We start from the raw sequence: 12,025 nt of genomic DNA on the forward strand, positions 1-12,025 counted from the left end.
TCCTTAGATACGACACTAAGGGCACAACCCATAAAAGGACAAAAAGATAATTGGGACTGCATCAAGATTGAACAATTGCGCAGTTCAAAGGATGTCACCGTGAGAACGAAAAGAGAAGTCAGACTGGAAGGAGACACTCAGAGCATGTGTCTCATAAAGGACTCACACTCAGAATATGTAAAGGCTCTCAAAACCTCATAATTAAAAAACACATTGATAAAAAAACACATTAATAAATTGGCAAAAATTTTGAACACACACTTCAGAAAGTAGGTATCGACGTCACATGAGCACAAGAAAGGATGCACGGCGAGCTGCCCCCACGTGCCCTTGGATGGCTGAAGAGACCGAGACTGAGCAGCACCGCATGCTGCTGAGGACGGGGCGGACCCAGCCCTCCCACACGCTATGGAGAGAATGTAAAATGGTACAGCCACTTTGGGAAGCAGTGTAGACATGTCTTAAACAGTTAAACATATACCTATCACACGTCCAGTTGCTCCACTCCCAGTTCTTTATTTACCCAAGAGAAATGAAAGTATGTGTCCGCACAGAGACTCATGTGGGAATGCTCACTGCAGTTGTGTGTGTGTGTGTGAGCGAGCCTGCCCCACTAACACCTCCTTGCTATGGTTTGGGGCCACTCCCTGGGGCCCAGCTCCTTACGGTGCCAGGCAACCCCTGGGTTCGGTGACATGCCAGGCACCCAGGCACCCTCTTCCTGATTCCTGGCGGGGGTCCTGCATGGAGCCCCCCACAGTGCTCCCCAAGTCACTCCTGGGCCGCTGCTTCCACGTCTCTGCGGCCTGGACTGTGCTCCCATCACAGACCTCAGAGCCCATGTCTCTAGTCACCCCCAGCCAAGTTCCAGCTGAGCTCCCATCCCTGGCCATTGCTGCAGGCCTGCCACTCATGGATGGCAAGTCATCTTTCCAGAGCTCGGACCAAGAGCCTTCCTGCCCACCTGGACCCTCTCTTTCACAGCCCTCTTCTAATCTGTTAGCAATCCTTAGTTCTTCTTCAAGATACTTCTGGAACACAGCGCTCCCTGGCCCAAGCCCCACCTTCCGTCAGTCTCTGCAGCCTCCCATGCTCAGTGGCCCTAGAGGCTCCACTCCTGGGCCTCCTGCCCTCCTCTTTTTACCTGCACAAGCTCCAGACACACCTTTGCTTGCTCTTCTTCGGAACGCCTCAGCTCAGGGGCCACACCTTGCCTGCCCCTGTAAAACTGCACTTCTGACGCTCTCCCCACCATGGCTTTCCCCTACTTCTGTGGCATCCTTTGTTTTCTAAGACATTTATTCAGCCCGTCCACTGGCCATCCACTGCCCCTGTGCTGGAGGAAGGCCTGGGTCCGCCATGGACCTTGGTCCGTCCCACCAGCTCCTGGGCCCTGGGCACCCACCCGCAGCCAGGCAGCCTGGGCACACAGGGCAGACAGGAAGGGACTCCTGCTGAAAGGCAGGCATATGGCCAGGCCATCCTGGGCTACTGGATGTTTGCTCAGGAGCCTCGGGCCTTTCTTGTTTGCCCTGAGCGAGTGTGGGGGCTATCCACGGGTGGGCCTGTGTCCCACCCAGAGCTTCTGTGTCCAGAAGAGGCACAGAGGGCTTTCAAGGTGAGCATGGTGAGCAGCCCTGCATGTTGCAAAGTGAGCAGAGCAGGAGCTCTGCAGGTGTGTGCGTGTGTGCACACGAGCCAGCGGTGCTGGGGGGGCACAGACAGGAGCCAGAGCCAATGAGGGGCAGCGTACAACATTTATTGAACTACAACATGGTGCAGAGGCGCTTCCTGGCCAGCCACCCCGGAAGACGCCTGGGGGCCCACGTGTGCATCCCCAGCACGTGACCATTCAGTGAAGTCAGGACTCCAGCACCCCCCACCTTGCCTGCACCTTGGCCCAGGACCCTGTCCTCCATTCTCCCTCCCCGTAACAGAGAGAAGGACGCACCCTGCCCCCAGTGCAGACCTGCGTGGACACGTGGGCCGAGTGAGCACAGGCTTGGGGGGCAGAATCAGCGGGGGGTGCTGGGTGGGAGCAAACCCGTTCAAAGTAACCACAGTTCTAGGCGGTCTAGGAGAGACGGCTTGTGGGAAGTGCTGTCAAAATGTCAAACCAATTCTTAAACAGGTACACAGACACTAAGGGACAGTATTTCTAAAATGCCACAGATGGGAGCACCCCCAAAGCATTTAAAATAATTAACAGTGCATGCCAATGCATGAACACGCGAGCATAAATTAATTCTGAGCGAAGTATCAGGGACAGAACCTGGAGCCGACACAGAGATATAATATAGATCTGTTCTGTTGGTGTGTGTGTATCTATGGCATAGATAACTTCTGTTAGTAAAGAAAACCTCTATTTATATTTGTGACGAAGGGCAGGTGGGTGGTCTATACAGAGTGTGCGACCCGGCTGGAGATCGGGGTCATGGAGCGGAGGCTGTCGGGCAGGGTTAGAGCGCACCCATCCCAGTGACCTCAGATGTCAGCCTGGAAGACACAAAGGTACAGGGGAGACAGGTCACAGCGTTCTCATAAAACGGGACCAGGAAGAAACGGCTCGCCCTGTGTGTTCTCACTACCTTTGTACCCACCTCCCTCTTGGTTGTTAGACACGTGGCCATGAGGTGGAGATCGAAGTGGAGTGGAGGAAGGAGGACTCACCGGAGACCAGGTAGGTGGGGTCTGCCTTCCCCGTCACCATGTCAGGGGTAGGACATTAACCACCTAGACAAGCATTGGTCACCATGACCATTTCTACGGCGGCTGCTCTGGGAGGGGCACTGGCGTCACACTGCCCGAGGTGTGGAGTAGAGGCTGCCTCCCCCATCCACCTGGGCCTCCTCAGAGCCCGGCTTCATATTCTGAGTTAAGGAAGAGGGTCTGACCCCGAGTGTATTCATACTATGTTCTCCGACACGCCCCTGGGCAGGGAAGCTGAGTTGCATGTCGTGCCCCAGGACCTTCCCTGGCCCTAGGCATATCCTCCGACCCTCACACAGTTCCCAGACTCCCTGTTCGGCAAGGGTCTGGGAGGCATCGGCAGTGTCTTTACAACCACAGGGCATGAGAGAGCGCAATGGTCTAGCAATGTGCTCTCTGAAACTCCATAACCCAAGTAACCCAAGTGTGTGGCTGACCTCAGGCTATGTAACCACGGCCTCCCTGGAAATGCTCTAGGCTGTAACCCCCTCGCCCCCCACCAACACACTCCAGGGTGAATGGTCAGGTGTGAACATGCAGAGCGGGTATCGGGCCCCAAGTCTGTGTGAAGACTGTCTCCATCACATCCCAGCCCCATGCCCAGCCAGGAGAGAGCAGCCACCAGAGAGGACGGGACAAGGTCTGGGCTCCTGCCATGGCGAGCCAGTCCTCTGAGCATCCTGTCTGGCCAGTGACATGTAGGACAGGGCCTTGTGAACACCCACCTGGCATTGATGAGGTACTGGGCAAGGCTGATGTTAGCTGGGGTCCCTGTGATGGTGATCTGGCGCTCAGATGACCCTTCTGTGGCATTGGCAATTTTGATCTGAGCTCCAGACATCTGTCGAATTTCATTGATTTTGGTCCCTTGGCGTCCAATTATGCAGCCTATTAGCTAGAAAAAAGGACAGAGGACTTCCTTAGAGAAGAGCCTCTGACCCTGAGCTGAGTGTGTGCAGAGCCCCGGGGAGGCCCCAGAGGGAGGACGGCCCAGCCTTGGTGTCCACCCCACTCCAAAACCCCATCCTCCCAGAAGGATGAGGCACTGCCCCCCCCCGCCCCCGGTGGCAGGGCGCCAGGTAGCTTTCCTGCTGGGGGTGAGGCTGCGGATGCCCGGGCTCTGCCTGCTGCAGTGAGTCCTGACAAGTCCCAAAGGGGAGAGGCACCCGTTGCGTCACCTCCCCTGGTGTCCTTCGGGGGCCTGGAAGATGGGGAGCACTCAGGCACCAGCACCAGGGCCCTCTTGGCCGTGTCCTCGGGGTGGAGGAATGTTTGTCTGATGCCAGAGTTTAAATCTCTCTGCTGCCTGAAATCTGTCTTCTGATGAACTTCGGTGAAATTCTGAGGACATGTCAGATGTTCCCTATCCTTCCCACTGTGTGACCTCTGGCTGCCCTGGGCCATCTGAAGGAATGGTGGTCATCAAAAATCAAGCAGCCAGAAGGACAAGAGCCAGCGCTCCTCGGGACGCAGAAGCAGCCCCGTGCAGGGCTGGACTGCAGCCTGAGTTCTAGACCCGCTCTCTGGGGCGGCCCCCCTGCTGTGTGGGGGCGACTCAGGCCCCAGAGAAGCCGCCACAGAAGAGGCAGCGGCACTCCTTGATGTTCACTGTGGGCAGAACGGAGTCCCTCCCTGACCCGGGGTCGCTGAGGTCAGCTCTGAGCACAGGGACAGAGCAAGGCAGGGCCGGTGCAGCTGGCTTCCAAGTCTGCCTCCTGTGACCCAGCGGCTAAGCAGTCAGCCGAGAGTGTCAGCAGTGCTAGGAGCACGCTTCTGTTCACATGTTTGTGGCGCTGGACAGAGGGGCTGGAGCCAGGTGTGGGAAGGAAGCCCACTGACACAGACAGACACCTCTGGACCTGTGCTCTTGTCCCCGAGGTGACCGCTGCTTCTCAGCTCGGCTCTCCTTTCCTAGGTCAGGTCAGCTGCCTCGCTAGACCATCAGTCTCTCCAGATGTCCGAGAAGCCTCCACCCCAGGAGGCTCAGCTTCCTCCACCTGGGACCCCATCTTCCTAGGCCCCACCCCCACCACAAGGCCCCGCCCAACCTCTCAGACCCCGCCCCCTTCTCCTTAGGCCCCACCCCTGACCCTACCCACCTGGCCCTGAGGTCAGGGAGGGAGCTGCTACTGTCCCTGGCCTGGAGCCTTGACTGGTCCTTCTCTGGCAGCAGAGAAATCTTGAGGGCTGCCCGCTGACGCGGCAGGAAAGGCAGGGGACTGCTACGGGGGCAGCAGCACTGGCCCCTGATGGAGGGGTATGTGGGGCCAGCTGAGTCCCCAGAAGATGCCAGCACTCAGGAGGACCCTCACACTTCTGTGACCACTAGCAGCCCAATCTCCCTTCCAGAACTTTCCCCCTTCAGTGTGAGAACTGGCTTGTTTTCTCCTCTAATAACCCTATCCAAGGAAACCATCTCCTCTCTGGCACGCAGTCCCCACATTCCCTCAAACATCTTCCTCTTTCTGTTTTCTTACTGAGAATGTCCTCACGCCCAGCCCTCTCTTCTTCCCTGGGGCCTCACACCTGAGCGGCCCTGAGCTGTCCCCCAGCTGGCCTGGGGGCTCCTGAAGTCACCCCTCACTCCTTACTTATGTGGGACGCGTCCCTCTTCCAGATAAAGCTGGGAGGGTGTGGGTGCAGACACCGGGCTGAGCCCAGGGCTCTCCTGCTGCCTCAGCAGCTAGAAAGGCCCCTCTGACCGGCAGGAGTGAGGCCCTCCCAGTCCTGCTCTGCAGCCCGTGGGCCATGCAGGCCCATACACCTGCCCTCCCGGGGACTCCTGACCCCACGGGCATCCAGCCCACACCCAGCTCTCTCCTCTCACCCAGCGGGCTTCCACAGGGAGCCCGAAGGGAAGTGACAGAGACACTTTCAAGTACCATGGCCCCTCCTAACTGGACTTAGAGCTGCACCCTAGGGCTCCGTGGGGACACATCTGTCTCTCATCCTGGAGCTGCCTGTGTGAGCCCTTAGATCTCTGGGTGATTCTGGGGTTGGGCCCAGGGACGGGGCCCAAGTGTGGGGTGACCACAGGCACAGGGACAGTGAGGGCCCAACGGTGACATCAGCCACAGAACCCAAGGTCAGGGGAGTCCAGAACACCACCCGAGGCAGCTCCACACATGGCTGCCGGCCCTGACCTGGCCTGGGTCCCTGTAGCCACGCTGGCAGGTGGCCGTGCTGTGGAACCTACGTGTGGTTTAGGTTACCACACGTGCCCTGCCATCCAGAAGGCCCTGCTGTGGCGACGTGCAGGTGTGGGTAGACTTCCCTTTGCACAGTGTAGCGCTGACCAGCGACACAGATGGGTGTTACGGCAGGTGCGTGTTGGAACATGGGCTCTGACGCACGCACGCCTCCCCTGGGGGGCCGGGGTGAGCCCGAGAAAGCCCCCTAGCAGTGCTGTCACCAAATCCTCCTCCCACGCAGGGCCCCCTCGGAGCACACGGAGCCAAGAAGGCGGCCTCCCTCTGAGGGACTCCCTGGGAGGAGGCGGGCGGGGCGGCGCGGCATGCGAGGTGGTGCCTGTGTGCCCCGGCGGGCCACACGAAGCAGGCGCCCTGCTTGCTCCCCGAACGTGCCTCATCCTCTTCCCCTTGCTGTCTGGGCTCACCCCACTTTTAGAAGGCAGGCTGGATGAGAGAAAGACTCCTGTCGTTAGTGCAGCGGTCTCTGTAAAGGCTCCGAGGAGAAGCCCCACGGGCTCAGCGTGGCACCTGCATTGACCACGTGGGTGAGGACTAGGGGGGCTGCCTGCAGCCAAGCTGCTCAAGGAGCATCACGTGAGAAGACAGAGACGCAGGAGCGCGTCACCTGTAGCTGGCCGCCAGGGTCCCGATGAGGATGGCGTCTCCTCAGGGGGGTGCGGAGGGCCCCCCTCCCCCCGTGCCTACGCCTCACTCCTCTCCCGCCCCGCTGCTCATCCCTGTTCACACCCGGCACGGGCCATCCCCCTGAAGCCACAACTCTGCTTCTCTGAGGGAAGAGGCAGGGCCAGGCCGTCCTGCCCGGCTGGTTCCGGGAGCAAAGCAGTGAAGGATCTGGAAGGCCTCAGTTCTAGGGCAGAAAAGGCCAAGTGACATGTGAGCTGGGAAGGCCATGTCGCCCAAGCAGCCACCTTCCTGTGCGAGCATGCGCCGCTGCCCCTCAGGGACTCGTGGCCGACACCCGCCCTGCTGCCATGGCTTCGGATCAGAGTCAGTATCCTTAGGATAATCCCGGTGTTCAGAGGACAGGGCAGGGAGGGCTAAGCATGTGGAGAATGGCTCGTAAGGCCACTTTGTCCACTGAGCCCTGGGCTGGGACAGGCCCTGGGCACCAGATACGGGCATCCTGTTGCAGCAGACCCTCTGAGCGTTCCTGGCCCACCTGCTCTTCAAGGGCCGACCCTGAAGTCCCCTTGGCTCCTTTCCTGTCTAGTCTCCCAGGAGCGAGACATTGCATGCATTTTATGGCCAGGATGCCCAGCTGTGGGAAGAGAGGGGAGAGGTCCCAGGCCGGTCAGGGCTGGCTGAGGGCTTGGGCATACTCACATCGTTGGGAATGGTGAGCTCATGAGTGCTGGCCGGGGGGCTGGCGTCCAGACCTGGGCACACCAAGGGGACAAGGTTAGGCTGGCAGCAGGCTGCTCCCATTGCCCCCTGTGCCCGCCCACACAGCCCACACGGGTGGGGCACACATGCCCCAGGGGCCCAGGCTCTGTGAGCTCTCAGTCTCAAACTGCAACCAATGTCTGGAGTCCCAGCTTCTCTCAAAACAAGGACCAAGAGCCTCGGCAGAGTGACATTTCACGTTTTCATTTTGGGCACATGGTATTTCACTCCTGTGCCACACCGTGTGATAGCTCGGGATGCCCTTCACAGACTCTGGGGGGTCCCACGCTGAGCGGCCGTGAGTGCTCTTGGGCTCTTGGCCCCCTGCACACTCCCAGTCAGGCTGCATGCCAGCTGCCCCTCCTGCCCTCGCCCCAGAGCCAAGGGCCCCGCACCGCCCGCTCCGCGGCCCAGCCCCACAGGCAGCTCTCCCACCCGACGGCCCCGCCAATTCAACGCTCAACCAGTAAACCGCCAGGCCCAGTGGAGACCGTGCGCTTCTGTGCCGAGTGTGCAGACACAGGCCTAACTGGTCACCAGGACCCCAGTTTTTATCTTTACAATTTCAGCTCGGGCCTGAGACAGCTTCTCACAGGATGAGATCTACTCTTGCTCCCGAAACAGGGACAACAGAACGTGCGGTGGGCTGCGACAGGGCCAGCAGGCTCCCCTGCCCTCAGCACTTCCGTCTCCTCATCCCAAGGCATCTCAAGCACTGACTCCGCCCACAGCGGACATCCCCATCCTCCCGGAAGGCCCCACGCGACCTGGAACCTCCACCCGCAGAACAACCATGGTAGCCCGGCTCCTGCCGTCAGAATATCCCGGAGCCTGAGCCCTCTCTTCTCTCCCACCTGGTTCCTGCCTCTCCCCTGCCCCTCGGTCTACTGTTCACAGGCCCAGAGAGGCCTAAGGAAACGCAAGTCAGAGGCCTTCAAGACTGTGTCAAACCCACCAGTGGGCTCCTGCTTCTGCCGGCACCCACCCTTCCTCCCTGTGCTCCTGCCATCGGCCTCCCCACCCATGCCCTCCCCTCCCTTCTTCCTGTTTCTTCCTCCATGGCACTTGTGTCCCCAACACCAGACGCACTGCGGACATCGTCCCTGCCACGAGAGACCCCACCAGGGCCCGCCACGTTGGGGGGGTCTGTTGGCAAGTGCAGAATGAACAGATTCATCCCGGATTGTCATTTCCTTTCACACAGCTAAATCTAGAGGTTCTGTTCTTTATCTTCATTTCATAGAGGTATTTTCAATACAGTTATCTGGTTGTTCAACCATCTATACACATTCCACAAACAACGACACGCAAAATGTCATCTAAGACATTTCCTCCGTCCTGAGTGTGTCCCAGACGGGAACTCCTGAACAGCCTGCTCTGGGATGGACGTAAAGCCGACAGTCCTATCCGTTCACCTTGGCAGATTCTGATGCAGGGGAGGAGAGTACTTTTCAAGAGGGTACTGAAATAAGCTGCTGGTTGGGAGACCACCAGTTTGCAGCCGGCGTTTCTGTATCTGAGGATGACGTGTCCCGGTGGGGAGTCTCCCTCGCGAGATGCTGACGCCGCTCGCGCTGGGGCAGGAGTCCAGCTTTGCCACACGAGCCCAACCTGCTTTGCGAGCATCGGTGACATCGCCCCAGTCACCATGCATTCTACCCCGCCAGCTGCTACAGTGGGACACGCGTGTGTGTGCGCACTCTCCCCACAGATCCCAATGGGCCTTGGGGTGGGAGGTCATCACAGGGATGCCTGAAAGAGGCCATGTGCACACGTCCCACATCCTTGAGGCCCGCACGTGGTACTGGGGAAGCCAGGGCAGCGTCGGTGGGTGACTGGCAGGGTGAGGGCTGTGTGTCCCGGGTAAGCCAGGCCCTTGGGTCCCCAGCTATCTCTGGAAGACCACTGCTGGGTAATTGTATGAAATCACGTATGAAACTGCGGAGGGCTTACAGCCATTTGTGTGTTACCACCTAGATAAATACTTTAAAAGGGTTGATACCCATTTCCATAATCAAATACGTCCTATATGTTTTTCTCTAATTTTCATTCATTAAGTTCTGCATTCACTGCATTAAAAGCTGCACTGAGACAGGACCCATCTGGGGCGCACGGAACATCAGAGCCGGCGTCTCAGCCCAGGGTGCACAACTAGGTTCTGGGGCCCAGAACACACCGATGGGGTGAGAGCCAGCGCCCGCTGGAAGTGCTGCCCTCCTGCGTTCCCCTTCAGCTGGACACTTGCCCTTCTCCTCTGACCCTGAGTGACAGGAGAGCAGGCGGTGCCTCCCTCACCAGACCCGGCTCCGCCCTGCCATAAGCTCTCAAGTGGCATCACTCCCCAAACACCCAGCGTGATGGGATCTGCAGACCCGTGCCTGCCCTGCAACAGCCTAGGGGCAGATTAATGCAACCAGATGGGTGCAGACAAACTGGCCCAGGGAACTCTGCTCCTTGACCTTGTGCTGCATCTCCTACGAGATACATTTCCACAAAGCACACGTCACCATGAACTCTTCACCGCAGGCCCCCATACACCGTGCGGCCAACAACACAGATGACGGCTTGCTGGCTCTGGGCCTTCAGTGACAGGCAGCTCTGCTCTGAGCGCCTTCTGAGCCTGCGACCTGCCGCCACCTCCCAGCAGCGACCGGGGCTGACCCACAGGCCGGCCACACGGGCTCTGTCCCCTGACAGCACTGAGGCGCTCGCAGTCCCCAGGGCAGACGCGATCTGGCCTCCTTGCCCCTCCTCCCGCCAGGTCAGTGACCCGGAACCCGAGCAGGGGCGGGTGCACAGCCTTCTGGGCCTGCCCTCTCTCCATTTAGTGTGCGTCTGTTTTACCTGACGACTGGCCCATCAGATTTTGAGCTTCTTCGGAGGAGTGTAAAGGCAGCTTTTCTCCTGGAGAGCAAAGAAGAAACAGATTTAATGTTTTGCCCTCAAGGAGATAAGCAAGGTCACTTCAACTAGGGAAGCTCAAAATCTGACTGGCGCATGCACGGCAGACCAGTGTGTCCAGTGTGTGGTCACCTGCACGGCTGCCAAGGCGATGCCCTGCCCTTATCAGGGAGGAATGCGTGCCCGGCTGGCCAGATGCAGCCGAGAGAAGGCCCACCCCCACCCTTGTGCCAAGTGGGGTACCGATAGTGACTGTGCCCCAGGCTGGGGGCTGGCTCATCTCAGTTCCTCCTGGGGCAGGGCCAGGTGCCGTCCTGGGCAAGTGTCACTCCTGGGCTGTGCACTGGCCTCCTATAGGAGGGCATCCCCATCTGCTTGTCTGAGCTCTTGCTCTTGGAGAGAACAGGCTTCAGGGTTGGCCAGACGGATGGGTTCAGCAGGAGGGGGCGGGGCAGATGTCTCTTCGCAAGAAGGCCATCGTGAGGTGACCAGCCTACCACAGGAGACACACACAACCCCCCGCCCGGCCCCTGCTACGTGCACACTGTGGCCTGTCTACACGGCATCCTTGGCATCCACAACTACAACTGTACCTGCTCTGCTCGCCGCCCTGAATAATGACAGTTCAGAAAGAGAGTCCCCAGGTGAGAAGAGAGGAGGTCAGAAAGGGCAGCTGGGTACGTACCGGGGAAAGCGGGGTTGGTCTGTCCGAGGGGAGGAAAGGGGGTTTGCTGCATGGCCAGCTGGTGGAGCTTGGTCAACTGCTGGGGTAGGAGGGACACGAGAGCTAAGAAGATTATTGTCATCGAGCACAAGTCACACCAAATTAAAAAGGCAGTAACAGAATGTTGTACAAATAGAGATAGAGGGGGCCATGCGGACACATGGCAGACGCAGCAGAACGCAAGGACTTGGCCTGGGAAACCAATGGTCCACTGGGAGGGCGCACCCAGTTCCTTTCCTCTCCTTGGCTCCCTGGCAGCTCACACAGGCCTGGCGGGCGGCAACCCCCAGACCGCAAGCAGGCAAGAGAGGCCTGCAGAGGCCACTGGGCCCCTGGGCTCTGTGGGGAGGGTGTGAGAGTCACAGAACAGGACCCACTGGGCCCCTAAGGCCTTCGAGGTCATGCTGTCCTTACAGAACACACGCACCTTGTGAACAATGCCCACTTCTGCAAGCCTAGCCCCGCCACAGCCCTGGCTAGGCCTGGACCTCGCCCCGGGGCCAGCCTCGCTCCCCGGAAGGGCCTCCCCAAGCTGGCCTCCAGGGACCCCCAGGATCACAGAATGTAGTGCCGGAAGGTTCTGTGGGGGCGGGTGAGCACCTCCAAGAGCCTGCGAGGGCTGTTAGAGTCTCACCTCTCCAACTGGCTGCTCTCTGTCCCCTTGTCCCCCACCTACAGTGCTTTCTCCAGTTGTCTTTATCTGGGTCTCGTTTCTTTTTTCTTTCTTTTTTTTTTTAACTAGGCTCCACGCCCAGCCCAAGCCTGATGTGGGGAGTGAACTCACAACCCTGAGATCGTGACCCAAGCTGAGATCAAAAGTCAGACACTCAACCGACTGAGCCACCGAGGGCACCCTATCTGGGCCTCACATCTTAAGTAAAAGCCCAAAATAACAGAAGGTACAGGTAAATGTGGTGAGTCCTGGTCATGTTTTGGGAACCGAAGGCTAAGCATTGGACACTAGGCGGGATGCCATCAGGCCTACCTCACCTGCAGGGCCTGCACTGCACACTCTGGGAAACGCACTCAGCTCCTCACCTCCTCCTGACAGCAGGCCCATGCCAAACGTGTCCCCGTGCTGCTCCAGGGCCGGCCC

At 59.0% G+C, this 12,025-nt stretch overlaps 1 protein-coding gene across 11 annotated transcripts in view; it reads right to left on the reverse strand.

The window, feature by feature from the left end:
• Window positions 1-561: 561 nt before the first annotated feature.
• PCBP3 (poly(rC) binding protein 3) overlaps window positions 562-12,025 on the reverse strand; it is a 63,383-nt gene continuing 51,919 nt past the window's right edge. For 2 of the 11 annotated variants that reach the window (XM_034654275.1, XM_034654278.1), the window contains exons 10-14: window positions 10,891-10,969; window positions 10,149-10,208; window positions 7,245-7,297; window positions 3,435-3,604; window positions 568-2,496 (exon numbers count right to left, since the gene is read on the reverse strand). In XM_034654275.1, coding sequence (XP_034510166.1) covers window positions 2,460-2,496; window positions 3,435-3,604; window positions 7,245-7,297; window positions 10,149-10,208; window positions 10,891-10,969 — 399 coding nt within the window. In that variant the 3' untranslated portion in view covers window positions 568-2,459. Of the gene's footprint in view, window positions 2,497-3,434; window positions 3,605-7,244; window positions 7,298-10,148; window positions 10,209-10,890; window positions 10,970-12,025 lie in introns of all 11 variants that reach the window. The other 9 variants (XM_034654298.1, XM_034654301.1, XM_034654251.1 and 6 more) reach the window with 9 other exon arrangements.

Source organism: Ailuropoda melanoleuca, chromosome 1, assembly GCF_002007445.2.
Source record: "Ailuropoda melanoleuca isolate Jingjing chromosome 1, ASM200744v2, whole genome shotgun sequence".
NCBI lineage: Eukaryota > Metazoa > Chordata > Mammalia > Carnivora > Ursidae > Ailuropoda > Ailuropoda melanoleuca.